Raw genomic sequence first — 27,640 nt, 5'->3', positions numbered from 1 at the left:
AAAAAATAATAAAAAAAGCTTGCTTGTGTATCTGTATTTTTTTGGCAGTGGCAGGAGGGGAAGAGAAGATTCGTAATGTTTAAGGATATAGCATTAGGAAAAACTAATAGTTATTGTTTTGCAAAATCATAAATTTGTTGTTATGACAACAAGCGTTTGAGTTAAAAATATTTGTTATATAAAAATGTGATTCCTGAATATCTCTCCAATTACCAGATTAAACCAGAAATCAGTAATTGCTTTATGGACCATCTTTCAATGCAAACTGTTTACCGACTGCTGGAGTCCTATGAATCACAGACTGAGCAGCACCCCTCTAGCAGAGCCGTTTGAACCCTGTAACTGAAAGGGAATCAGCAAAGATGAAAACCAGGTTGGCTTGATGCTTTCTTTTTTCCCCCTTGGTCAGCAGTGCTTTTTCTGTCTGCTATTTTGGTTGATTGATTTTTATTTAAGTAATACACACACAGAGACGCAACATTTATGTGTTTTTAAATTTTGATAAAACAAAACATCTATTCATGACTTTGCTGTACTATCAGAAAAAATACTGTATCATTCTCTATACAACATGTACAATAGGTTCCTGTTTTCTACGGTCTGGACTTTGCATCCTCACCAGCAGGGAAACTGTTGGTTCAAGAAGAACATGTGGATAGTATCAGAACTAATGTCTGTCTGGAAGAATACAGTCTTAGGTAAACTTGGCAATGGGACAAAGGAAAGGACTAGTTAAAGGCCAAGTCAACAGAATAATTATTGTGGCCTCAGTATAGGTGATGGTAGGAGCAAAGCCTTCCCAAAGGAAGAAAAGAGTTTTGCAACTGCAAAGGCAGAAAGCACACACCCACCCCCTCAAAACCCCCCAAATCCTAACCAAATAAAAAAGGTGAGGCGAGGTTTTCTCTCTTACTATAACATGTGTTCTTATTATACTGAAATTGCCATAGCAATATAGCTATAGCTATTCATTATAGCATGAAAGGCTTAATCAAAACCAAGCACCACAGGCTGCAGAACCGTGATGAACAGCCAGCATCATAGAGCTGACTTGTTATTTTCTAGTGAATTATAATAATTATGCCATTATCAGAGCAAGGTACCAAAACGAGAGCTGTATCTAGTTTTGGGTGCTTTTCTGTAAAATTTCTGATGTTGAAGGTGACTCAAAATACTGCACAACCAACCAACATTATATTACGGTATTTCAAAAGCCTAAATTATGAGAAGTTTCTACTTAGTTTAAAAAACAGAGGTGATTTTAAAATCTTCAGGTGATTAATTTTTTGTTTCAAACTCAAAGGATAAATTAACATTCTGAAAACTATTTTGTGGAAGATTCACAATTGTAAAAGGTCTTAGAATATTAAGTTTTATAAAGTAGCTTGTGGCATGGTTACGAGTCAGTTTGAAATAATATCACCTTGTAGGTCTAGCCACCTGCTCTTGTTTCCACGTACTTGATTAGAATGGCTGCCTGACTTTGACCAAGTGGGAATTCTGCCTAACTGTTGTACATTCAGAGCATTTTTTAAGGATTTTTCACCTGGGGAATTGAACAGAGAATTATCTGTTTAGGTCTGTATGAATATGTATTCTACATCATGATCATATGCAGCATTCATGAGGACAGAAACACAGGTTGTGGTAGGAAGGATAAACTGTTTCTTCCTTTTCAGGACTTTCCTCAATCTGATATTTATAGTACAGAACCTTTTTGTTTGTTTGCTACGCATTCTTATTTATCTTGTCTTTAACCTTGGCCCAATAAATAAAAAAAAAAAAAAAAAAAAAAAGGAAAAAAGAAACAGAAGTCCCTGTCCCTAGGAGCCTACACATTTAGTGTAGATACAGATAAAATCAGATACTTCTACAACATCTCATAAAACACATTCTCTTCATTAACTGCACCACTATTACGGACTAATACAGCAATAGATGTTAAATGAAACATTTCTAATGATCTTACATGTATTAAAATACATCATCTGCACCCATTGTGATTTTAGTGGCATAGCAGAAAAAATGAATGCAGTGGTGGCACAGGCACCAGAAAGTCATTAAGTAGTACAGTTCTGCCAGCTCTCTTATATACTTAGGATTGCTGGCTACACCCCTTTGCAGCTAGAATAAGCATTACAAGTAAAAAAAGAACATGTAGCTGCTGACAATCAGTAAGGCCTCAATGTTTACATATAAACATAATTCCTGGAAACACATCAGAATCTGAAAATACGGTTCTGTCTACTGATTCTATGCCTTTTTTTAATTTTTACACCACCACCACCCCCGCCCCAATCTTTCTGAAGTGTTTTTAGGAGATCATTAATTTCCAGTGGTATTTCCTTCATTAGAAATAGAATCAATTATGTCTGTTTAGGTAAACCTCTTTCTATTTCACTTTACAGCTGTATGCAGTCCAGGCCTTACTGCATTTTGGCTGCTCCAGCACATCTTCCCCCCCATCCAATACAGGAAACCATGAAGTCATCCTTTTTGTCGTTTTGGGAAGAAGAGCCCAGTATGTGCAAAGAATCATATGGACTTTTTTTAATTGCAGAAGTGGTACCAGACTGCAAAGTCTGCATCCCAACTTTCTTTGCTTTTGGCATTGTTCGAGTCTGAGCCATTTACAAAAATAGTCACACTCCTCAGAACCAGATTTCAATCTCTCTTCCCTGGAACATGGGATTTCAAGTCAAGATCCTCTGCTGTTTAGAAAAACATGTTCAGTTTCTTCATATTCTTGCTCTTAACAGGCCACCTGTACCTCGTGTGCTGCGTTTCACTGCGGAGGGGTGATAGGTAACCTCTGGTAGCTTTACAGCGACATCTCCTGGCCTAATTGACCTGGAAACGTATCAGGGATTCCTCTTCTAGCGTGAAGGTCTTAGATAGATTCAGATATTTCACACAGTGGAGAGGCAGGATGCCATTTGAAAACCAATTCATTAACTGTGTTTAATTAGATAAGTGACATTGTCAACATGATCGTCGATTGCACACAAAAAAAAGTTAGAAATTTTTTCAGATGCTAAACACAATGGGTGTTCCTGATACTTTTTTTAAGAAGCACTTTTACTATATAAAAATATTTTCTTTTTCCCTCATTGTATATGAACGATCTACATTTTAAAAAAAATCACAATAGTTAAATCTACTGTAAAAGTAAAACATTTTTCTAGTGTAATTAATCCAAGATGTTACGTATTAAAATAACAGGTAAAAGCATTTAAAACAGAATATGACTTTTTACATTGACAATTGTGTTTCATCCAAAATCTGAAAAAGCAAACATTTACATTTCCAAATTCAACGTAAAACTCTCCAGTCTGCCTAAGTTTCAAAGCCATGAAAAAAATATAGAAAAGTTAATGAAGAGAACAGAGTTTAACACATTTTGTGTCACTTGAGACAAAGGGAACAGCAAACTAATTGCCAGTCCAAGATTAATATTGTTGTACTTCTTTTAGACAGTCTTATGGAGTTATAGTTAAACCTTTCAGCCTCAGGTTATAATTTTGCTTTTTTGGAACACTATTGAGTATTCAGTAAACAGTTCCTTATATGAAAGATACTGACAGATGATGCATAAGACATAATCCAAACTCTTGGGAAAGACTCCCATTATTTCACCAGATCACAGATGTAAAGGTCAGTGCTTCGCTTAGGAGGGGATTACTTCAGGGTCTGTCTGCAACTTTGGAGTATTTTACTGCGTAGCATACCCCGCTTTTGCATTGGACCTTGCTGGATTTTACTGATTAACCCTGAAACTGTACACTCCAGTGTACAACTGGAGATACATGCAGAGCCCAAAACTGCCATAACTGATGTCAATGGCAGTTTTCAGTGAAAACAGGCTCTACTCCTTTTACAGAAAGGCTTTGTTAGTTCAGAAAAGCAGTACTACAGATATATGCCCTTCTGAAGGCTGCAAAGTTTGGACAGTATAAGTAAGATGATGTATACAGTTTGCTGTTGCAAACATCTAATCACATATTATCTAGTTCACAAATATACCAAAGATACCAAATAATTTATCTCATGCTGAAGTAAAAGAACGTGTGCTCACAGTCTAAAATATGAGAATGCTTCCCCTCCTCAGGTGTTTAGACACTCACCACCTAAACAGCAGTGCACCTCTTGGGGTTTAAGTACTTGAGCCATGCAAACTAAACTAAGAGGAGATAATCTAAGGTAGCAATATACAGCAGATCCACAAGCTACCAACTCTCAATTTACAGAACGTAAATTTTATCAAAAATACTTGTGTGTCCTTTGGAGTAAATAAGCGTTCTTGCAAGGAGGAGAGTGGAAGTATACTGATTTCCAAAGCCTAAGTGGAAGACCAGTGTATCACAAAATCCCTAAAGAGGAAACAAAGTTAATTCACACAGGAATCAATAAAATGCTAGGGATTTATCCCTAGTTAAACCCTCTATTTTGTGGTTCCTGTTTGCTGTGAGATAATGAATCATCAGTAACAGAAGTGAGGGGAAACCGTATTTGTGCAGAAAAAAGGAAGCTTTCAGGCTGAAATTGATGGCCTCTTCCAAAATGAAGAATGCTGAGCAAAGGGCTTTCCGTGGCTTGTCCAGGAGGGCTGAGGGGAAGGGTGCTGTGGCAGAGGGTGGTAGGAAGCAGGTGGCTTTAATTCTGCTGCCTGCAGGAGCATTACTATCCAGGTAACTGTGTCCAAGGTCTTTATGGCGATGCTTCCTCCTGAACTCATCCCAGTCATGCAATCATGCAAAGCAAATTCAAACCTTTGTGAGAAGAATGCCTCAGAATAATTAAAATTGATGTTACAGGTGGTATTTTCATGTCCAGGGTTTAATCCGTATATTTTGTCTATACCCTGTGTACCCTTCCCAGGCACTTAGAAAGGCTTAGTTCTAGAATAGCAATGGAATTAACTCAAATTGCTGAGTCTAAGGTATTTTGCTTTATGTTCTGCAGGCAATTCCATACTCTCCCAATGAATTCCATACTCTCCCAGTGAATTCCATATACATTTTCTATATAAATTTTGTTCAACAGAAGTCACCTATGTGTGGAAGTTGTAACTTCTCCTTGTAGTTTCTCAGTAGCCCACGTGAACACACTGTAAGACAGTCAATGCACTCTGAGTCTCTGACAGATCTCAGTGATGATGCTGGACTGTAATGAAAAATTAGATTTATCTGTTAACGGTACTGGTATTCTTTTTAATGAATTGCACTTGAAAGTAATAACACATTTTTTTAATGCCTTCTTCAAGATACCACGCTTCCTCATGCTGCATTTGCAGCTTATTTCATTCAGGCCCAGTCATACAGAGGTTTCAGGCTGTAGCTATATTCTCAAACACGTTTTAACTAGAGGTTCTTGTATTATTAAAAACATGTTATGTCCTGGACTTAGCTCAGCTCTTCTGGAAAGTTATCATCTGGAAGTCAGCCTGAGATCCAGCTGTGTCACATGGATTTTCCCTGTTTTCTGAAACAATCTGTTCCACTGCTTGTGAAGTTTCTGGGTCCTGAGAGCAGGGACTATCCAGCGTATCGCCACTGCTGTTGCAGTGAAGAGGGGAGGCCATGTCAGAGGGCTGATCTGAGGGTTTGCCTGAAGCGGGTGGCAGGGGGACAGACAGAGGAAGATTCATCATGTAGAACACATTGCCCAGACGTCGGGACACCTTTAAAGACAAAAGCACAATTGCAGTAATTGCTTCTTGAGGTAGTGTTAAAGCCATTAAACATCAAGGCTGACTTGTGTAGCAATGCCAGGGACATCCAGGAGATCCCAGCCACCTCAAAGGGTTATCAGTGATTAGCAAAAGCAAAAAGAATCTTTTCTTTTTTTCCCTCTCATATTTTTCCAGGTTCTGGTTCTTGTGGAAGAAGCTTGGCAATACTCAGTTTGGGAAATGGTCCAGTGTCTGAGCCTGGCAGCAGGCTCCTTTTGCTCTCTAGGTGCTGTAGCACCCATGGGACAGAGGGGAGGCAAACTGCCAGCCAGGAGCAGGGAAGGTGCTTTTAATGAGAGAAGAGTAAGAGAGAGCAAAGGGTTAAAGAAAATTAAAAGAACCAGGCAACAACAGAAACACACAGAGAGTTGATATTACTGGATGAAATTAAGAGCAGAAAATTTTAAACATAAAGGGACAGCCTGTCTGTGAAACATGTGTGATCATATTCCCCAAAGGCTGTAGAAACCTCTACTTGGTATGTTTTAAAAGCCAGGTTGAAGCAAAAGCAAGTGTGTATCAGAGCAGTTCTTACTAGCTGGGAAGGCAAAAGAAAAGTGAAACAGTTCATTCTGTCAAACACGTCTTTTCCATTTCCAACGTCAGCCTAGTCTCCAGTGTTGTATCCTGACTTCACTTTGTCTCTCAAACTGTCAGTCCTAACCTCCCCTTAGTGTCTCCCCTACATGCTGTTGTAACATGCAGAGAAGTGAAAGCGAACTATGCTGGAGTAATTTCTTTTCTCCTAATATTATGGTAGTTGCCTTATCAGTAAGAAAAAAGTGTGTTTCAGTTTGAAAAAAAATTCATCCTGTTAGCTTCTGACTCTTTCACATCTCTGTGACTTGCCATCTTGGCATACATTTAATGACCATACCTGAGAGCGGATTTTTAATGCTGGTCCGAGTTTTAATCCCATTGTATCCAGGAGATGTTCCTCTGTTAGTAGCGGGAGGGTTTCTCCATCAATAGCATGGTCTTTAAATACCTTATGAAACGACAGAACACATCATGATGTGCTAAAACAGACTTCATTGGTTATCTTTTATACTTAATCTTGAGGCATAGGCAATAAATAGAAGGAGGAAATAACAGTGCAACTATTTTATCTTATTTATCTCCTGACTGCAGCATGAGGTCTCTTGCTCAGGTCTGTGGGTATCAGTGTATTTGCAGGTAGTTTATTTACTTGTTCTTGGCAAGTGGCAACTTTGTACATTTCAATGTGGTTGTTTGTGGGTTTTTGTTTGCAACTTTGTAACAGTTCAGTGATACTTTGTTGGGGTTTTTGTTTGCAACTTTGTAACATTTCAATGATACTTTGTGGGGTTTTTTGTTTGCTTGGGAGTTTTTCTTGTTGGTTTTTTGGTTGGTTTTTTTTTCAGGAAGTGAGCAGCCTGCTACTGATGAAAAAATAGTGTTGATCTTCTTAAGGCTTTACTAGGAACATGCAAGATTTCAACCTCTTTGCTTGTATTTCTAATGATACTTCATTTTTTCAAATGGAATGATGCCCCTAAGAGCTCAGGTGGGGTAGGTGAGTTATACCAATATCCAAGAATGAGAAATTGCTTTAATGTGCATAAAAATTCTTCAGGGCATGTGGAATGAAAAAAATAAGATACTTTTCTTATGCTGTTGTTTTTCTGCTGATCCTTCTGGTATTGTGTTGCTGCAGCAGAAATGCATGTAACCTCTCAGAGCATGGCTTCATAAGTTGAAGCACAATGAAAACTACTATTAAGTTTGTAACTTTGTGACAACCAATTAACCTCTAGCATTTACATTTGTCTGATGACCTTAAAATCTAAATTGTCCTAAAGACCCAAAATGTGATGAGTGTTTATTGTCACCTGGCCATAATCTGAACAGCCTGGGAGGCTAACGATGAAGTTGTATACGTCATCAACTGTCCATTTGCGAATGTCTTCAACAGAAGAAATGTCTTCTCCGTTCAGGATCAGGCCATGTGCTCCTTTGAGGAGGAAATGCAAATGTTATGTTTGTAGAGCTTTACTTGCAAATCGATAGGAAATGATTGCTAACATGAGTATTTTAACACTTGTCCAGAACCTAATATACTAACAGCACTGTGTAGTCACAGACAGATACAGGAGTCTTTGACACCAAAATCACCAGATAGTCAGTAGCAGCTGATCCTGGAGGGTTTTCTTTTGGTGGCTTCTTTTGTTTACTGTGGGCACTGTATGTACCAGTCACTATGCACACAAGTCATTCTGCAGTATTTTATCTAATGAGTACATTATTTGATGGTTTTTAGGTCCTACTGTTGTTTTAACTTGACTAATATTTATATTTCAGTAGAATGGAACCAAGCCTTTACTAGCTTATAGTGTCTACTGTGAGTTAGAAGGACATGCAGAAAAGTTGTGGGCAGAAGAGAGAAGTTATGTCACAATTTCATTCAGCTATTATGTTTATTTAAATTGAAATTCCTTTTGCAGATAGGAACTGAATACTTAATGTGTATTTTAGGGACATACTTTAGTGGTGGAATTGGCAGCGTTAGGTTTTCATTGGACTCGATGACCTTAAAGGTCTTTTCCAACCTAAATGATTCTGTGATTCTGTGATTGTATATTTTTCATTGATGTAGTAGATGATCCTGGACAAACACTCCAGCCTGTTCTCATTTCAGGTAATGGGAAGTTTTGCAGGGCTCATCCACTGGCACTGGTGCATTTAACAAAAGAGACAAAGCTTTAGAAACAATAATTGGTGTACAGTGGCTGGAGAGGCCTGTGTCTTACATTCTGCTCTTGAGGAGGCCAAGTCTTAGGGTTAAGTTTGTTCTTAAATGAGTGCAACTTCTAAGGGGATTCCTTGTCCTGTTTGACAGACACAGGGATTATGGTCAGTAGATCGTGTGCTGTTACATTTCCTCCTGACCACCAGAAGGAGAGGATAGAATGTAACATGTTGAACAGAATTGTAGCGAACCTCAAAGTGCTGCTAACTTGACAGTTTACGGGTGACAAGTGTGTTGTCCCTAGGGACTGATATAAACACAAACACAGTATAGTGTATGGCATAAAGCATTGAAATAGTTAGGAAGCTGCTTTGTGACTTTTTGCTGTGTAATTGCATTGCCCTGCAAAATAAAGGTTTCAGCACCGTTATGTCAGCAAACACAGTTCGCAGGTAGAAAACCCCACACTTTACCTTTGCTGACTTGGATTTACCAAGTATTACTATTTGCTGCATATGAATTCTACATTTAGTTGTCATGACTCTATCATACCAAAAATTTGCTTTAAACAGAGGGAAGAAATAAGAGTGCAAATCAGTAATAATAAATTATATCAACACACCACTCTAACTAATCTGGAGACTTGACAAACCTGAAGGTAGCAATGGGTTGCTGGGTACGGGAAATCCATATGGTAATGTTGAGAATGGTATTGCAGAAGGGTACATGTACTTCTCATCAAAAGCAGCACAGGAACTATTAGATTCCTTCTCATTTGTGCTGCTGCAGTTGTTGGTTTCAGTAGATATTTCATGAGTAGCACAGTTTTTTCTCAAGCCTTGTTCAAACTCTTTACAGTTTTTGGCAACAGCAGATGGCTCAGTCTGGTTTTTTGTTTGTTCATGTTTGTTTGGTGTCTCCACCTCTGCTTCTTTTTTGTCTTCTTTCTCATCATCCACTGTAGCTGAAGTAGGGTCTGTAGTTTTGTCATCAGCTTGGTTCTTTGTGCCATTGGCACTACAGTCTGCAGTTTTGTGATTTCCAGTTCTTCTCCCTGGCCGACGTCCCCTCTCCCTTTGCAAAGTGCTGACTGGAGGGTATGGGCTGGTTGCCATGAGCATAGCATTGCCATGAATTTCATCAATGGTGGTGCGATGAACATATAAGTCGCTGGGAAGATGGCCTTCAGGTAGTCTGTGCCTGCCACGAAAAGCAATGGGACTAGCTGGCATCCCATGGTAAAGGAAAGGTGCTTCCAGACCCAGTAGTCCTTTCCGATGGGCTTTCTCCATTTCTTTTTGCTGAAAAATAGCATTCATCTCCATTTCCATTCTGAAAGACACAAAGGAGCACAGGCAGTTAGGGCAGCTCTGTTCCTTCATCACCTCTTTTTTACAGCAGCAGAATAAAACTCAGATAATTGAATAGGCAAGAGTACTGCTTTTCTTCTGTCTCCCCTGTATTGCTGTGTGTAAGAGGGCACAAACTGCAGATGGAGTGGCAAACCTGGCTACATCTAATATGCTGCCAGTGAACTAAAAGGAAAAAAATATCTATCTTCCATGTAATGCTTCTGGATAATATTTCAGACAAAGAAGTTATTTGTATATTGGCAATCCAGGCATTATTATGGTGATTATGCTCCCTTGGGATTTGGAAAATTGTCTCCAGGGACATAACAGTCAAAGACTAAAGAAGATAAGTGATTTATATTACCCATCAGAAAATTGTACTGAAAACTGCAAAATTGCAGTGATATTGTAAGTGATAAAGAACTAGAAATATATTGTCTATGGAACCTGTGCATATATCGAGTAAGCTAACATTAAGTCTCTTGAGTAACTCTCTGTAGTACCTGGCACCTGAGCATGGCTCTGAGGGTGTGAAAGGGTGAGATTCTGGTAGTAAGTGCTCCACCATCTCCCTCCTGGTGGATCAAGCCAATGCTCCAGAGTCTGTGCCAGCTTCCTGCCTCTGGCATAGCAGGTAGAAGTGCTTACCAGTGAGATATGGAGAATTCAAGTAGTATGTGTCTCCACTGTACCAACCTTCACTAGCATCAGCTTTCTCTGGAGCCAAGCTAGTGACCAAAAGAAAAAACTATAGCTCCTAGAGCTCCACAGCTTCATGTGGAGCTGAGAGATGGCAAAAGTGAGCCAATCTACCAGACATAAACCAGAAACAGCTCAGTCTGCTGTCCTTGCTTTGATGAGCTTTCAGTGGGACTTCCACACTGTTCTCTGGAAAAGGGCTTGTGAGGGCAGACAAGTCTTTAACGTGCACCAAGATAGCTTTCTTAATAGTGCGGTGAGGACAACAGATCAGAGGGAGTCTGAGTTTTAGTCCTCTCATTAATGTAAAATTGTCAGGAAAACAGTTTGAGCTAAAGGTGTCTATTCAGATGATTGTTACGAGGAATTAGTTGATCACTCTGTAACATTCAGAGCTTTTTTCTGCCCTGTTTTTGCCTTAGCAACAACCTCTGAACCATTAATTCTCTGCTTTCAGAGATCCAAGTGTGTTTTGTCTATGTACCATGTCCTTGTACCTCTTGCCTAATTGTCATTACTCACACACAGTTCTTGAGGTGGAGATACACAGCAAAGAGGGTTACATTCCTGAATATTCCTCCAGATAAGACAGCTTGCTTTTGTGAGAACCAGCAGGTGGGGAATCACTGAGTTTTGGTATGAGGCAGAGTCCCTTGAAGAACAAAGATTTGGGCCCAGGTGCTCAGCAGCACAGCTGCACCAAGTGCAAGAGAATGGTTGCTAACACCTGATTTCTATAAAGGGTAAAGGGGTCATGTGGTGTAGCAAAAAATCAAAAATTGTGAGTATGGTGAAAGGCTATCTCATAGATTTAGGTTGGGGTGTCTTATGTTGAGGTTTTGGGGTTTTATTTTTTGTTAGGGTTTGTTTTTTTTTTTGTGGGTTGTTGGGGTTTTTTTTCCTCCTCTCTCTCCCAGGTTTGGTGCACTGAAGAACAAGCCTGAGCAGGTAGGACTGGCTCTCATGTGGCTGAGGGTGTATGTGATGGCCATGCTGAATAATGGGCCATATATGATTTATTTAAAGAATGGTGTGCTCATGCTTATCTGAGGAGGCCTTTATTGTTAACTCGAGGGTGCACTAAATCCTTGAATGGGTGACATAAGGAGTATGCTAATTGTCCAGGTGCAAGATATGTTAATATCGTTAACTTGAAGATATACTAGGTCCTTGAATGGGAGTGTGCTAATTGCCCAGGCACAAGATATGTTAATGAATTCCCAGAAAGTTAATGAATAGACATGAGCGGCTTGTATAAAGAGGGGGCTGAAAGGTTCCCTTGGTGTGTGTGACTTTGGTGGAGTGATTCCCCCATGCACCCAGTGCTGCCGAATAAAGATAACCTCTGCTCACTCAAATATTGGTAACTGATTCTTTAAATCAGTTTGGCAACCCAGACGGGACCTCCTCTGCTCGGCTGCGGGACCCATTGAGAGCGGGGACTCCCTGGGGTACCCCCAGGAATTTTCCCGGAGGGGCTCCTCATCTCATCTGGATCACCACAGGAGCAGAGAAGGACTCCATCTTGCTGAGCAAAGGTACTATCTATATTCAAATATTATATTAATTTTAAATATTATAATTATATTGTATTTAGAATAGTACTGTTTTGTTCTGGATATTTCTGTTTCTGGGGACCGGTCCATCTGTAAAGCTGTCCATAAGTCGTAAGATTTCTGTGTGCTTATGCAGGGTGGTGCATGCCGGGTAGCTAGCACCGCAGGCATACATCTGATACTGATATGGTAATTTATGTTTTAGTCTGAAGACTAAAACGTCGGGTAATTTGGAGTCAATCCATATACATAGGATTGATATTCGATTCTGTTCTGGTATTTGTTTCGATGTTAAGGTATCAGAACTCTGATTCTGTTTTGGTATTTGTTTTAATATTAGGGTAATATTGGAAATCTGTGGTTTAGTCGGAAGACTGAAACATTTGATAATTTGGAGTCAATCTCTATATGCAAGATTAATAATTATAGGATTAATATTAAATATTATGTTGGCAATGTGAGAACATTTCTGTATAATATGAATGTTGGCATGTGAGTACTGTCTTGAGCATCCGAGGGGTGAGTGTAAACCTCTATATGTTTTAAAGTGCATATAGTGTAATGAATTATTGAGTATATGGTGGGGGTTGCTGCTTAAAGACAAAATTTGTCTCTGAGCAGTTACTCTGTGCTGTTTGGGCATCAATTTGGTGAACCAGCCAGGAGAACTCTCCACCAGTGCTGGAATCCAGGGGCCTGAGGACCCTCAGGGCCCCCGACTGCATCTTCTGTCAGCAAGACTCCCCTACCCCTCGGCTTCTCACACAGGTGGGCAAGGACTTCTGCACAACATAAAAGGTATTTATATTTATTCTTTGTTTTGAGTATTTGATTGTCTTTTAAGATTTGGTTTTACCCCATAAGACGAAAGACGGGATGCCGTCTCCCAGGGTTGAGAAGAAGGGACGCCTTCTGAAAAGGGTAATAGTCCTATTTGATTGTCTTAAGATTTGGGAAGCTAAAAACTTCCTTTAGGTTGTCTTAAGATTTGGGGAATTCCTAGAATGTAACAACTGAAATAGCACTCTGTCTTGTTTGTTCTATGTGTTGTCTAGTTACATGTTCAAAATTGGAGTTATGAAATGTATGTTGAAAAAAATAATAATATTCTGGTAATTCTAGGCAAATAGCTGAAAACTTAACACTCTGCTTAAGGCCAGAAAAAATTAGAATCTGTTTTTTGGCAATTGTTCATTGAAATGCGTACTTTGTGTGATAATGCGAACTGTCAGCATTACTAGAGTTGTATGAAAGTGCACGGTACCGTGTAACGTACTGCCTGTGTGACTGAGGGCTGCCCGGAGAGTGTGTGTGTGAGTGTAACTGTGAAGCGAGTGGGGAGTCCCAATCTGTGTGTCTGTATTCCTCGCGAGGGGCTGGCCAGAGATGGACGGAGTGATTGTAAAATCAATTTATGAAGTGTTGGAATGCATAATTGGAAATTAGAGTGGGAGACTGTGGACAAAACATTAGAACTAATGTAATTTGGAAAAAGCATGAACTAACCTCTGCCCTTAGTGTCTTAGGTGCTGTCTGTATACTCGAACAAAGGGTGGCAAGTGTCTAAGATATTATTATTTTGCGAGGAGATAATATAAAAATAATGAGGCCAAGAAATAAGGCTAAATAGAGGTCTTGAACTGTGGTGTGTGTTCTGAGATAAGTATAGTGCCTCCAGTAATAACTAATACATTGTAGACAAATACCAGACTCATTAGGAAGGGGGGGGGGGTGGTGGTGGTGCGGCAAACAGAGCCAAGAAATAAATACCAAAACACCCCTGGGATGTATTTTGAATCATTGGAAAGAATTTGGCGGAATTCCCAGTGGAAATTTGAACAAAAAGACATTTTTAAAATATTGTCAGAATTGGTGGCCTTCGTATACATTAGGTGATGGTGAAAGATGGCCACTTGAAGGAAGTGTTACATTACAACACAATTTTACAGCTTGTGCTGTTTCTTCATAAAGAACATAAGTGGGATGAAGCAATGTGTGCAGATATGTTTGTGTGACAGAAGGAGTGCGGGATTAACACCACCTGATCTTTGATTATGGCTCCAAAAAAGGATAGGGAAAAAAATGAGACCTAAACTAGAAAGATGTTCTTGTTGAAATTTTTGTGTTAAAAAGCTCAGCTTGTGGTTCCTTCTGTGGAGCAACCAGAATGAAACACGCTGTAAGATAAAAACTTGTGCTAATGTATGTAAGATCTGAAGCGGGGGGGGGGGGAGAATCAAAGACCCTGTGAAAGTGTTAAAGTATTGAGGTGAGTTTGTACAAACCCCCATACCCACTCAAAGATGCGACTTGAGTCATGCTGGACGCATGGCAGGGTGTTTTCTGTTTCCCTGCAAAGGCATTATGCATAAGAACACAGACTTAAAGCAACAAGTAGCAGATTAGCATTCAGGGTAAGAAAGAGTTAGAACAGAAGTGCTGTTGCAGAGGCAGGCTTGTGTAACCTGCAGAGCAGGAACAGAGCAGGAAGAGCATCTCCTGCCCCGAATCCTTCTGATGGTGAGGAGGAGGAGGTTGCTGTTGCTGACAATTGAGCAGAAGGACCTGACGATGTCACCCCAATTGCTGCAGCATTTGCAGTATGACAGGACCGTAATGGCCCCTTTAGGGCATGCAGTGGGTCTGAGGAAAATGAAGGTGCATCTTTGATGGGGAAATTTAGATGTTTGAAAGTTGGTTGTGAAAGACTTATCAGGATGGTCTAATAGGGCTAGATAACGGTTCGAGTTGATTGTTACTAGGTAATTATGATGTTGATAGAAGGAACAGGGAACGTGTACAGAAGGTAAGAGAAGAAGTGCTGGGTCATTCTAAACTGGTAGAGGAGATGAGGCAGAGACAGAGGAGGAATGTCAGGCAGAAGTGAAAGAGTGAATCCCTCTCCTATGGGATCCGATCACTGTGCATATTGTAGGGAAAGTGGACACTGGAATCGAAATTGCCCTAAGCTAAAGAACCAGCAAGGGGTTCTGGTGAACTAGGGACTAGGAAAAATAAGGTGGACTTCTTAGTGTTAAACTTCAGTGAAAATAATTTGTTACAGTTGTGGGAGCTGCTGGCCACCAGGAAAACATCCTGAAAATTTTAAAGTACAAACCAAGAAAACAAATAAGAATGCCAAATTCACCAAAATCTTTGTTGGGATGAGATTTATTAGAACATCTAGATGTTTAAAGAAGGAGAAATGAAACCAAAAGTTAAAAATTATAAAGTAATTGAAATCTTGAGCTTATCTTTAATTCAACAGAAAAGTGGAAAAGAGGACCTCCCTGAAATAAAAGAAATCTTTAACCAGGTATATCTGGAAATAAATTCCAGGTAAGGCGAAAAATGCTTTACCCGCTACAGTAAAAATGATAAGCGGGAGGCCTGCCTAGCTCCGGTAAAACAATATCCCTTAGTCAGCAGGGCTGTAGGGGATATTGGCATAAAAACTGAGATAAAATACATTCTGTAGTAGTTCTACTAATGTAAATCTGTGTGTTTTACCATGACAGTGACTTGTTATGGGATGCGCAGATGAAACTCTGCACTGACAACGAAGTACAAGGAATAAGGTTGGTCAAGTACCTCCTATCATAGTCAAGGGCAAGACTGGGCTGGCCTCTGTGTTTGCCACGAAGAAGAATCTTGAGCTCTGCTGTTGGTTGCAACCCAGTAGGCGCTGAGCGGTGGGAACATATGCCATGCCAGACCTTGATGTGAGGAATGGCCCCATCTGTTATAAGAGGGTCATCCAGGAAGGAAGAACATAAGATGACCCATTGAGGCACTGATTTGGAAATTTGAAAGCGCCTGGCTGACCATGAGGCCAGACGAGTAGCAGAGGAGGTGGGAAAGGAGGAATTATCCTTAATACCAGACGGTAAAATCCAAACTGTAAGTATAGATCAGGAGCCAAACTAGTCTAAAGAAGACCTAAAGCTAATTCAGGACATGAATGGTAAAATAAAATTAAATAAGTGGGCTTATTTGGCAGATGGCCGTACAGTGGTACTATCCAATTTAATACAGACCACAGCCCTAACATATCAGCTCCCCAATGAGTCTTATTATGTTCTGTTATATAAGTCTAAATCAGAAATTGATAGGGTGAAACTTATATACTGTAATAAAACAAGTGACTCAGCAATGCAAAGTGTGTTTACGTAATAATCCCAATGTACCAAATAGAATAAAACTAGGGAACATTAGTAGAGGAAATTATCCAGGACAACAGTGGCAAGTTGATTTTTCCAAACTCCCAAGAAAAGGGGGGTACCGATATTAATTAGTTATGACTGATATGTTTTCAGGTTGGCCAGAAACTTTCCCTTGTCGAACAACAAAGCAAGAGAGGTAACGAAGGGATTGTTAAATGAAATTATCCCCCACTTTGGGGTTCTGGCAACAATCTCTTCTGATAGAGGCTCACACTTTTGTGCCAAAATAATACAACAAGTGAGTACAGTATTAAGAATAGTTTGGTAATTACACACTCCTTATAGGCCTCAAGCAAGTGGACAAGTGAAAAAAATGAACCATTTAATTAATTAACAGATAGTGAAGATTTGTCTCTTGACCTATTTAACTTGGCCACAATTTCTTTCCTTGGTATTATTAAGAATATGAACTAAACTGAGAACAAAGGAGAATTTGAGCCCTTTTGAAATATTATATGGGAGACCGTACCAGTTACAATTTGCTGGAGAAGATTTAAGGCAGTTAGGAGAGGGATATTTGTGTGAATATATGAAGGCCCTCCAGAGACAGTTAACAAGGGCCAGAGGATTAGATCAACCAGTCCATTCCTTTAAGTCTGGTGATAAGACTTTTTCAGGGAAACCTTTGGAAGAAAAGTGGGAAGGACCCTATCTGGCGCTGCTGACAGCCTTCAGCGCTGTCAAGATAAGAGAACAACCAGCCTGGATTCACTACTCTCAATAAAGAAGGCTCCTGAGAAATCATGGGCCATCATCCCGGCAGGACCCATGGGTCTCTGGTTCTTTAGATCATAATTATAATGGGGTGATCCTCTGCAAGAGAAGTGGAATGGACCCTATTGAGTATTGTTGGCCATCTTTACTGCAGTCAAGATAAAGGAGGAACCCGATATTGACAGGTAAAGAAATCTCTGGAGGCACAATGGACTGTCAAAAGGATCAGGGGACATTTGTGTAAAGTTATTCTGATCTTGATTGTAACAGTTGTCAGTATTTTAGAAACTGAAGCATGGGTAAACAATACCCATCTTCAAACATTGCAAATGATTGTCAATGCTACGAAAGCTAAGGAATGCTGGATATGTACCTGTCTTCCTAAAGGAGGCCTGGTAACACCCCTGTATGGGGTGGCCTCTCAAAACTGGAATTATCTTGATGACAAATGGCCTACCTGGCCAGACTTTTGGAAAAAACCAGATGATGGTGGAGGATATTGCCTATTTGATGATAAATCTGGGACCCAATTCATATGTTTTGATTTACAAATATTAAGCCTAACCACCACAATATTTATGAAAAGTGATAATAACTGTTGTTGGGAAGCTCAAAGCAAGACAGGGGGAGCATGTCCTGGAAACCCAGGACAAAACACTTGTTCCCAATCTGATGGGTGGAATGATTACTGGATGTATACATAGACCAAAGTAATCAAATTGAAACAGATATCCATAAGATATGGAACAGGTTTCAGATTTTACATGAAATTACTAAAGATGATTTGTCATGGAATTTTAAGGCTATATGGGACAAAAACTTCGTGCTTTAACCATTCCAGATTAGGTAACCACACTTTTGTTATAATACTCATTGTAATAGTTTTAGGAATACTAATATGTGTATAACTTCAAAGAATGATCATAGGGCATAGTGATTTTTTTATAGTTGTAGAAGAATTTACAATAGTTGTTAGAAAAGGGGGGAATGAATAATGGGCCATATATGATTTATTTAAAGAACGGCGTGCTCATGTTTATCTGAGGAGACCCTTATTGTTGACTTGAGGATGTACTAAATCCTTGAATGGGTGACATAAGGAGTGTGCTAATTGTCCAGGCACAAGGTTCCCTTGGGGTGCATGACTATGGAGTGATCCCCCATGCACCCGGCGCTGCCGAATAAAGATAACCTCCGCTCACTCAAATATTGGTAACTGATTCTTTAAATCAATGCTTGCTGTTAGCTTTTACTGATTTTTCTCAGGGTTTTTACCATGTGACAAGAGCTATATGAAATGCATTGCTAATGTAAATCTTGTGCTTGGAGGAGTTCAGTAATCGACTGAAGAGCTAAAAAAATTCTGTTATGATTCTTTTGAGATGCCTATTCAGATGTATTTGTTCTTTGCTTTTAGTCTTACTGTGTGAGGGGTGCTGCCACTCAGTATGGTGCTGAAGCCCAGTGCAGGAGTGCTTGAGGTTAGAGTTCTGCTATGGAAATGGTGTGGCTGTGAGGGAGGGCACTGGTGGCTACTTAACCAGCTACTGATTACGCTGAAACTGGTACAAATAACCAAATTCTCTGTACTTACCCTAACATTCAGACTATATTAAACTAGGAAAGCTGTCTACCCTGGTAGGGTGAAGGCACAGCTAATCATCCCAAGGGCCCAGCTCTGGTGTCTTAACACGTGTGTGATAATATACAGCTGTAAAGTTTGAATTTTTTTCTGACTTTTTGTAACTTCAGGGTGTTTGGATCCAGAGTTCAAGGGCTGGGGCTGAAGTCTGTATCTTGTTTGTTTCTTTAACCAAGCTGAGGGGCTTGTTTCTTTTCCTTGTGTTATTTTAGGGCTAAAAGCGGAATAGGGGCAAGGGGAAAGTTAGTAGCTTCAGGCCTTCAGAGACAGCTAGGGGCTCTCTGCTTCCCTGGTTGACTTGAAAAAGTACCTTGATCACTGTAAATAAAAGCCTATAACACGTTGTGGCTTAATAATTTTCAGCTGCCTTTGCTGCCCTAATTCTGGCATGCACCTCAGAGCAAAGCTTACTATTGATTACCTGGCAATATTTTGCTTTTGAACCAGTTCCTGTCTTCTGGCCACAGCTTCCATGGATTCTGGTTGCAGAAAGCTGTATCCTTGAAGGGAGGGGGGGGAAAAAAAAAAATCTTTAAAATTCACTAGTTTCCTCAAGCAAATGCACAAACTCCAAAGCAATGGAGAGACACTTTAAAAAGCTTATTAAGACTTGAATTATGTGCTTCACTAGGAAACTGATATGACTTCAAGTTGAATAGTATTTCTGCTCATTGCTTTGGTGAGAATATGTGGTAGAAATGTGAAGTCCAGCATCAGGTGTTTGTAGGATCAAATCTGTATTTAGGTATTATCCATAAAGGGAAGAGACAGCAGTGTGATTCTGTTTGGTGACCTATGTCTTTGAAGTACACATAGTTGCCCAGAAGATAATAACCAACAGTTAAGCAAAGCCAGCCTGCTCCTTCAAGACTGTTTTCAGCCTAGGTGCCATGTAATTTACAATTATATTTCCTCTTGAGAGAGTATCTTATTTGAGATCTGCATTTGGGGGGGTTGGAAGCTGAAGCCAGAAAATCTTGTTTATGGATCTATGTGGCATCAATAATTTAGTCACTCTTCTCAAAGAAGGAGCCTTAAGATATGATGTCTTTGTACAAAGTGATATGTAAATTTATGTGCAGCATGGCGTGTGTGTCACAGTTGTGTTGCCATGCTGCAACATCCAGCTTTCTCCTTGGAACTGTGCCCTGTAATTTTGAGCCTTTGTTAAAAGGACTTGTAGCTGCCCTACAGGAGTAAACTGGCATGTGATATTATGATTAAAGAATAGGCTAGGTAAAGTGGTCTCTGAAAGCAACTCTTGCTCATGTATGAGCGTTGGCTAAATGTAGCAAGAAGCGTTGATTTGACTTGCTTCTTTAAGTGTGAAAATACAAAAAGAAAAGAAGACAACAGAATTGTGCAGATAATTTTGAAAGCAGTGTATTTTTAAAAAAAGCTAAAATGGCTGTGTTTGGACTTAAATGGACACAGTTTAAAACATATAATAGGCAGAATGCTTCCTTTTAGTGAGACCATTTGTGCAAAGAAAATAAACTGTTACTGATGCTACCTATGGAAAAACTAGTAGGTGCAGTTTGCTTTCTCATTTAAATGCTCTCACTTGTCAGGATGCAGAAAATGCTTCGTTACCTGGGCCTGGGTAAATGCGGTTGGACAGCATGTTTGCATGCTGTGGGACTGTGGGTCCAAGGTGGGACGCTATATGGATTTGTCTTGCGTCAGCTGATGCCATCATTTCAGTTGAAGGCAACAGATCTCTGAGAGGAAAAAAATACATTCAAATATGCAAAGGACATTGTTTGGTTAAGAATAATCTAGGATCTTTATATACTCGGGTACAATACATGCACATTTATTCTTTAACTGCAGTAATATAATAGAGAAATGGTGCAAAATACCTGTCTACCAGTCGAGGCTCAAACTGGGAGGGAATCGCCTGCATTCTTTGCTGGCCTGCACCCATTAGTTGAGGGTTTACTGCCATCAGCTGATTTCTCATTAGCATCTCTTGCCTCTGCCGCAGTTCTGACACAAAACATATACAGTTCTGTTGCTAATGTAGTAAATTAGAATTAATTCTGTCTGCAGTGTAACTTCACCAGATAAAATAGGGTGGTTTTTTTCCTCAAATGCCAGCATTTTAGTATGAGTTAGCAAATCACACTTTTTTGTAATAACAGCAATTAAAAAAGTTTCCACTGCCACCTTAACAACTTTGTCTAAAAAATACAGATGTATACAATCAAACTGCAGTAAAAATAAACAGGATGTGCACAGTCAAGTATACAAAAGGACAATTTACAGTAATCCATATAACACTATGAGACAGAAGAGAACAGCCCTGAATGGTAAGTTCTCTGCTTCAGAACGTTTTCATTTCTAATGCAGATTAATTTTTAGAAAAATCTTATTAGCTGGAACCTGCCTTGTCATGAGACAGCAGCTCTAGAAGGGAGAGCCTGCAGTGGTAAGCCAGAACATCACAACAACCAGCTATGGGTTTTGTTGCAGAGTTCCTCTATGACCTTGACTCTTCTTCCAGGTGCTTAGCATCTCTTGATCAAATTCTGAATGCCAAGAATCCCCCATGTTAACTTTTAATTACATAAAGAAAAATGTTTCTCCAGTTACTCCTAAGGTGAATTTGAAATACTTTTTGAAGACCCTAAACCTGTTACTGGCTGTTTCCTGTACGTTGCACAAGTATTAGCAATCCTATAAACAAATGTGCAGTTAGATTTCTTCCTGCTTACCTCCTGCTGCCATGCCACTTGCTAATCTGTACAGGTGCTTTTCTTCTAGTGTTCCTTGTTCCCCCAGGATAGACATTTTTCTCATGTGATCTCGTGGAGTCATGCTGCAAGGAGACAGCAACCACTTTTATATTGTAAAGAACTGAACCAGCAGGCCCAAAGGAAAGAATAAGATATTCTACAATGTAAGAAACAGAGCAGGTGGTTGAAGCTATTTCTCAGATAAATGGTAGTTGTTCTGCCAGTCACAGCTGTACCTTTCAGTGTTTGAGGATTGTATTGGTTTCCATGTAGAAACTTTCAGTTTTCAAGATCATCTGAATGTTGCCCTTGTTTGTACTTGAGGTGTTCAATGTCCTTGGGCCTTCCTGTGCAAGGAAAGTCAGTTGGAAAATACCAGTTGCTCAAAAGGACATAAATAAGCCAAAGGCTTTTGCCTGCAGCCCTGAGAACAGTGACGTGTGCTCATACTTAGGAAGGCAGGTATCTTTGGTTTAATTTAGGGAATTGTAGTAGTTTGAAGCCCTGTCTACTGTAAACTAATTGAAACAGATGGGAAGAAATGAAAGAAATGAGCTGTTCCAAATGATATCAGCCCCTTAAGACTGGCAAATGAAGTAAAAAAAAAAAAAAAAAAAAAAAAATTAAAGAACATGCTTTGTAGTTCAAAAACAGTGATCAAAGCACTGAGGCTCAGGTTATCCATATAGGTACAGGTAAATAAAGCCAGAGGAGTAAAAATCTAGACTAAAAACTAGTAGATTACAAAGTGTCGCTGAATAGCTGTACTGTCACTGAGGTGGATTGCGTGAGAATTTCTAACTCTGTCCAAGGAGGAAGGTGACTAGATGACAAATGATCCTGATACTGGCGGATAAATAACCACAGTGTGTCCTGCTCAGGATTTCGGGGGGATGATCTACAGCAGGATTTTTTTGTGCAGATGGGTCATAAAGCAAATAAGGCCTGTAACTCATAGCCTGGATGTTTAAAAGCTATCCTGTGTGGGATGCTTTAAGTTGAGGGGTTGGCAGAGGGAGTAGGCTAGGCAGCATGGGCATTTGTACATTTGTTTCAAACTAGATTTGCACAGCAAACGATGGGTTGGGGATTTTTTTGAGTAAGTTGAAATTACGGAGTTGAATTTTCTTCTCCATTAGCTCTGATGAAATGGATTCTTTGTCTCCTGAAAGAAGGAAGACTTGATGCTTAAGTGTTTTCATCCTTTAGGTAGAGAGTTACAGCTTCATGAGTTCTGTTGGCATTTGGTATAGATAGCAGTGAGGGACACTTTAGAAACATGAGGAGAGACACATAGAGAATCTACCAAAGCCAGAGAGAGCTCAAGTGAATCATGCCTTTCTGAATCTTTCCATGAAACTCTGCAAACAGGAATCGTTGAGAAACAAGATCTAAGAAACACAGGACTGACTGATTGTGCTGCTAAGGGTCCTGTCTGCTGGGTCTAGTTTGGGATGTGAATCCCATGGCAAGGAAGTCATTGCTGACTAATTCCCTGACAGCAGCTGCCTTGCATTTCAGCTGTGTGCTGATGATTGCTGAATTCATGTTATTAGTCACTCCATGAAGAAGTGGCCTCTGAAGCACAGATGTCCAGAACCATCCAGGGCTTTAGGTGGTTCTGGCCATTTTATGGCTTACTTGTCAATTTGCCTTTAGCATGTTGTGATGATAATATTACATTAAAATGCCACTGTTCCCTGAGAACTCTGCCTACCTTTTGCTCAGGTCTTTCTCGTGTATTTTCACATTTATGCCAAACTTACTTTGCAGGCTGAAATATATCTTTATTTTTATAGTATGTTGCCCCTGCTTCTAGCCTTAAAAGTCAATGCCTGTGATTAACAGTATTGGCACAAAATCCAGCTATGGGACTAATTGTGTGTATGAGAGCACTGTAAAGGCAGTGGTGGTGTACAAGTCTCAGTGAGATCAGACACAGCTTGGGATGTTGGCATTGTTGAGTACAAGATGGATCCAGTTGCCAAGTGGTTTGTTTCCATTTAAACCAGTTACCTAGGATACAGAAATTCCTTAGGAATAGCAAGCAGAAACAACCAAAATTCCCTTTTTCACAACCAGTCCTTCTCCAAAACAAACTTAAATTTTAAAAACTGTTCATTATCCAAAATCTGACAGCAGCTAAATCCTGTATTTTGTTACCAAACCCATTTATAATTCATTATAACTCCTTGTATTGCCTTTGACCTATCGACAAGTTAGATAGCTTTCCCTTAAAAATTTTTATATCTACTTCACATGCTTTAGGAATTTGCCATTTCCTTGGTATGGTGGAGGTACTTGGTCTCAGCCTCAAAATGAGTTTTTTAGTCATTTCAGCCATGCAAACTGAGAGTAGGAGCTATACTTGGACCGTGCCACTGGTGTTTCCTCAAAATAAAAAGTTCTTTACACTTGTAAATGCTATGCTCTGGGTTGGCCAAGATCCAGGTCTTCCTGGAAGCAGGCAAGCCTGTCAAATCCAAGAGCAGCACTATGTCCTTTGTTCTTGACATATGTATCTGAACATGTGCTGCTGGACATGTTTCCATTTGTGGTTTTTTAGGATACTTCAGACTTAAAGCGATTTAGGATGCTGGGTGCTTCAAGAAGAGCATTTGAGCTGCCAAAGTGCTTCTGAGCTGCTAAAGCATTTTAAAGCTCAGTACTAAAGCGATTTAGTGCTGAACTAAACTTTACAGCAGCTCAAAAAATAGATGGCAACTGGGATGATGGTATTTGCCATATTGTATTGATCCAGTGAGCCATTTAGGTGGTTTTCCATCACAGATGAGTGACTGTGTATTAAATACTCTAGAAAACCAAGCTGCAAAGTTAAACTGTGCTAACCTCCTTACAGCCTGGCCTCTGGTGCACCTCACTAGAGAATATAAAGCTGCAAAGCAACCAGCAGAGGTGCAGATACACATAATGGAAAAAATGGGAGATTTTAAACATTTTATTATAGTAATTTTTTAAAAAAATATGTAAAAGCTACTATTAATACTAACAAAGGTTTGTCTGTCAGATGACTGACAAGCTGTACCACTTTTGCTTTTTAGGAACTGCCATAATTCTTCAATTCCATGTTTTAATCACAGTTGTGAATGCACTTCATTCTGGGGAAGCTGTCCCTGTGTGGGGGAAAAGATGTTCAAGTAAGACTTTTCTTTATCAGGCCTACCTAGAACTTCTATACTCTCCACTAAAATCATACCTGTGACTGAAATTATAGATACAACCTTAAAGTGTAGAATCACGGAAAACCTAGCGGGAAGGGACCCATCTATTCTGACCCAAATCTACCACCACACCATAGGGTTGCTAGATTTCTGTCAGAACAGGCATGGTATATATCAACAATCAAATGGCAGTAAGTGTGCTTATAAACCAGTAGCATCAGTATTACTGTGGTATTCTCTGTATAGTTTGTGCAGTTCCCAAAACAAAACTGGATTTTATGTTGGATGTGAAGTATGTTAAACTGTCGGTTGACAGGTAGTCTCTCACACTGCCTCCTTTCAGAGCTGAAGCAGAAACTGTTTAAGAACTTAAAATCCTTATTTTAAAAAGTGATGTTTACTTTTAATGCATTTTCACTCAGTGCAGGGTACCAAATACACAGCACCCAAAGTGGAGTTGATCTGTGTTTGATAGATTGTTATCTATTAGATGACTAAGATGCATAGAGCATCACTTCAGGCAACATTTATTACTTCAGGCAATGTGCATCATGTAAGCAGCTTATCTCTGCAAAGGTAGATTAAGTGGTCTGTTGGCTTGAGATGGAAAAGATATAGTATTGAAAAAATCATGGAATAACATGACTTGAAAGTTCATTGGTATCTTCTTTCACTAAAACTGTAGCTTACTGTTTCTGCCGACCTGGTTTTTGAATCATCATGAGCCAAAAGGAAGGTTTGATTTCTTAATGAAGTTTTTGCTGGAGTTGCTTCATGAAGTCATTCTGGTTTGGTTTTGGTTTTGGGTTGTTTTTTGTTGTTTTTTTTTATTGGTGTGCCAGTCAATCCTATCTAGCTTATCTTTGATTTCTTCTCAGATACATAAAACCAACTCTGGTATCTAGTAAAAATGTTGAGATGTTATTTCCACCAGAATTCTAATCTACTTTCCCAAGTTGAATGGCAGAATATCAGTCTGGTTTAAATTTACCTTAAAGGACACATTTTATATGTATGTGTTACCTGCATTAAATAACTTATTTCCCTGAATTTCTTGTTCAGGGAGGTTTCCAATTGATCAGGTAGGATAAATAGATAGCTGCTTAACCTAATATAAAGTCTTGTATGCAACTGTGTCAGGAGGAGATACTGAACTTGACTGATCTACGTTATTCCATTTGGAAAAATAACATTTTTGATTACTTAGCTGGGGTTCTGACTTCCAGGTCAAATTTACGGTACTCGAGGTTCATACTATTTTCATAACTAGCATATTGGAAACCATCATCAGCAAAAAATATATCTCCAAGGGAACAGGGAAAGTATACTTCTGATGGATATATTAACTGGGATTTGAGAGTAGCTCAAACTCTTGCAGCAAGGTTCATATGAATTCATACACACCAGCTGTCCAGCGTTACCTTCATATCTGGCTCTTCTCTGATCCTATTGCACAAATCCTGGCTGTACAGCACATTACAGGGATGAAGACAAGTTAATCTCTACCTTTAGAGTCTTACCCTTAGCAAACCCTTCTTGGCAGCAGGCAGAACCACTCACCCAGTACTAATTCTGTCTCAATTTATTAGATGAGAAGTGGCAAGACACTAACTTCATGAACCAGAAGCATTTGCAGATCTAATCATGCTATATGCAATTTCAAAATGTCTGCAGCAGTCTATGTGTCTATTAATTGCACTGGCAAAATACAGTGTAGTATACTAAGTTATGTATAATATAGACTTGTTGGAAGACATTGGGGTTTTTTTTAGTTAAATGCATTAAGATTTCAATAGCTAATACTATTTTTATTTACATAAAACACATGGAATTAGCATTTTTTTTAAAAGCAACATTTAGTATACCTTTGCCGTGGCTCCACAGACTGTTTGGAAGAAGCTGAGTATTGTTTAAAATCCTCAGGTAAATCTGTGTCAGAGAAATCAGTTAAGCATAATATAAATATGTATACATGCTTATGAGTGAAATACATGAATAAACTCATACATTGTCTCATTTCCATTAGCTCCCTTCTCAGAAAAAGCTCTCCTGATCACTTGAGAAATCAGGTGGTGTTTTAAAAAATAGATAGACATTCCAGTTAACAACATTAGAATATTAATAATATTGTAGTATCCAGGGTTTGTGCCCTAAACCTGTGCTAAGAGTCATAAAGCTAGAGATTGTACTTATTCAAGAACCCACAGTCAGCAAAATAAATGACTTTTGGAAAGCAAGAAAGCAATTATACCAACATTATGTCATACAGGAGCATGAAATACATCTTAATTGGGCTAAGGTACCATTGGAGAGGCTGTAGGGCTAAATTCTAATCCTAGATACGTGGGCACAGACTGCTCAGAGACTGAGATTAGAGCATAATCCTAAAACTGGATTGAGAACAATACATTCCCTAAAGAAAGGAAAATAACTATTTATACTGTATGTCCACTAGTAGAGTTTGCATTGCATGCCTTTACACTGAAATGAAGACATGAATGTTTTACCGCTCTTGCAAGACTGCAAGCAGCAAGTTTTTTTTGTAAACACTGGTTTCAGGAAGAAATGAAGACTTAGTATTGGCAAACTCAGTCTTTCAGGAACCCAGTTAGGTTCATAATGGAAGTTCATCTTTTTCCTCACTGGAATGTCTGGGGGCAAGGGGAAACTTATTCCTGTGTGCCACTAAGACAACAGTCAGCCTGATGCATTGACTAAAACCAAAGGTGGAGATGCATTATGCTGAGCACAAACACACGGCAAGAGCCCTCAAAGCCTACAGATGGTGAAGGAAAAAGAAGCAGACCTGCCATGCAACATGGCATTGGAAGCATATAGATACAGGGCAGTAAGCAGCTGAGGTGGGAATTGTGCTTAGTTCTTCATCCTCTCAGCTCAGTGCTGTAGCCACAGGGCTGGTTTCTGCAGAACAGTAGTGCTAATGTTATTCATTTGTTATTTGTGGCAGCACCCAAAGGCTCCAGCTGTGACCACAGCGAGTGCTTTAACTATGCCTTTTAAAAACCTTAAGTCGAATAACTAAGCAAGGACTAACAAAAATAGTAGTTGTAGCAGAGAAAGCATGTGCATGCA

At 39.5% G+C, this 27,640-nt stretch overlaps 2 protein-coding genes across 4 annotated transcripts in view; one reads left to right on the top strand and one right to left on the bottom strand.

Moving 5' to 3' along the window:
* The window catches only part of LRRC31 (leucine rich repeat containing 31), a 58,743-nt gene that overhangs the window by 3,688 nt on the left and 27,415 nt on the right, over positions 1-27,640 (top strand). The gene's annotated exons all lie outside the window — the stretch shown is intronic.
* The window catches only part of SAMD7 (sterile alpha motif domain containing 7), a 29,474-nt gene continuing 2,213 nt past the window's right edge, over positions 380-27,640 (bottom strand). The window contains exons 2-10 of the mRNA XM_056358981.1: positions 26,413-26,476; positions 21,345-21,448; positions 20,490-20,616; positions 20,221-20,348; positions 19,049-19,127; positions 9,094-9,773; positions 7,585-7,706; positions 6,609-6,719; positions 380-5,680 (exon numbers count right to left, since the gene is read on the bottom strand). Of these exons, the coding sequence (XP_056214956.1) occupies positions 5,408-5,680; positions 6,609-6,719; positions 7,585-7,706; positions 9,094-9,773; positions 19,049-19,127; positions 20,221-20,348; positions 20,490-20,616; positions 21,345-21,447 (1,623 nt within the window). The 5' untranslated portion in view covers position 21,448; positions 26,413-26,476 and the 3' untranslated portion in view covers positions 380-5,407. The remainder of the gene's footprint in view (positions 5,681-6,608; positions 6,720-7,584; positions 7,707-9,093; positions 9,774-19,048; positions 19,128-20,220; positions 20,349-20,489; positions 20,617-21,344; positions 21,449-26,412; positions 26,477-27,640) is intronic.

This window comes from Falco biarmicus, chromosome 13, assembly GCF_023638135.1.
Source record: "Falco biarmicus isolate bFalBia1 chromosome 13, bFalBia1.pri, whole genome shotgun sequence".
NCBI classification, from domain to species: Eukaryota; Metazoa; Chordata; class Aves; order Falconiformes; family Falconidae; genus Falco; species Falco biarmicus.
The sequence above is the reverse complement of the archived record's forward strand: the minus strand, read 5'-3'. Positions and strand labels throughout refer to the sequence as shown.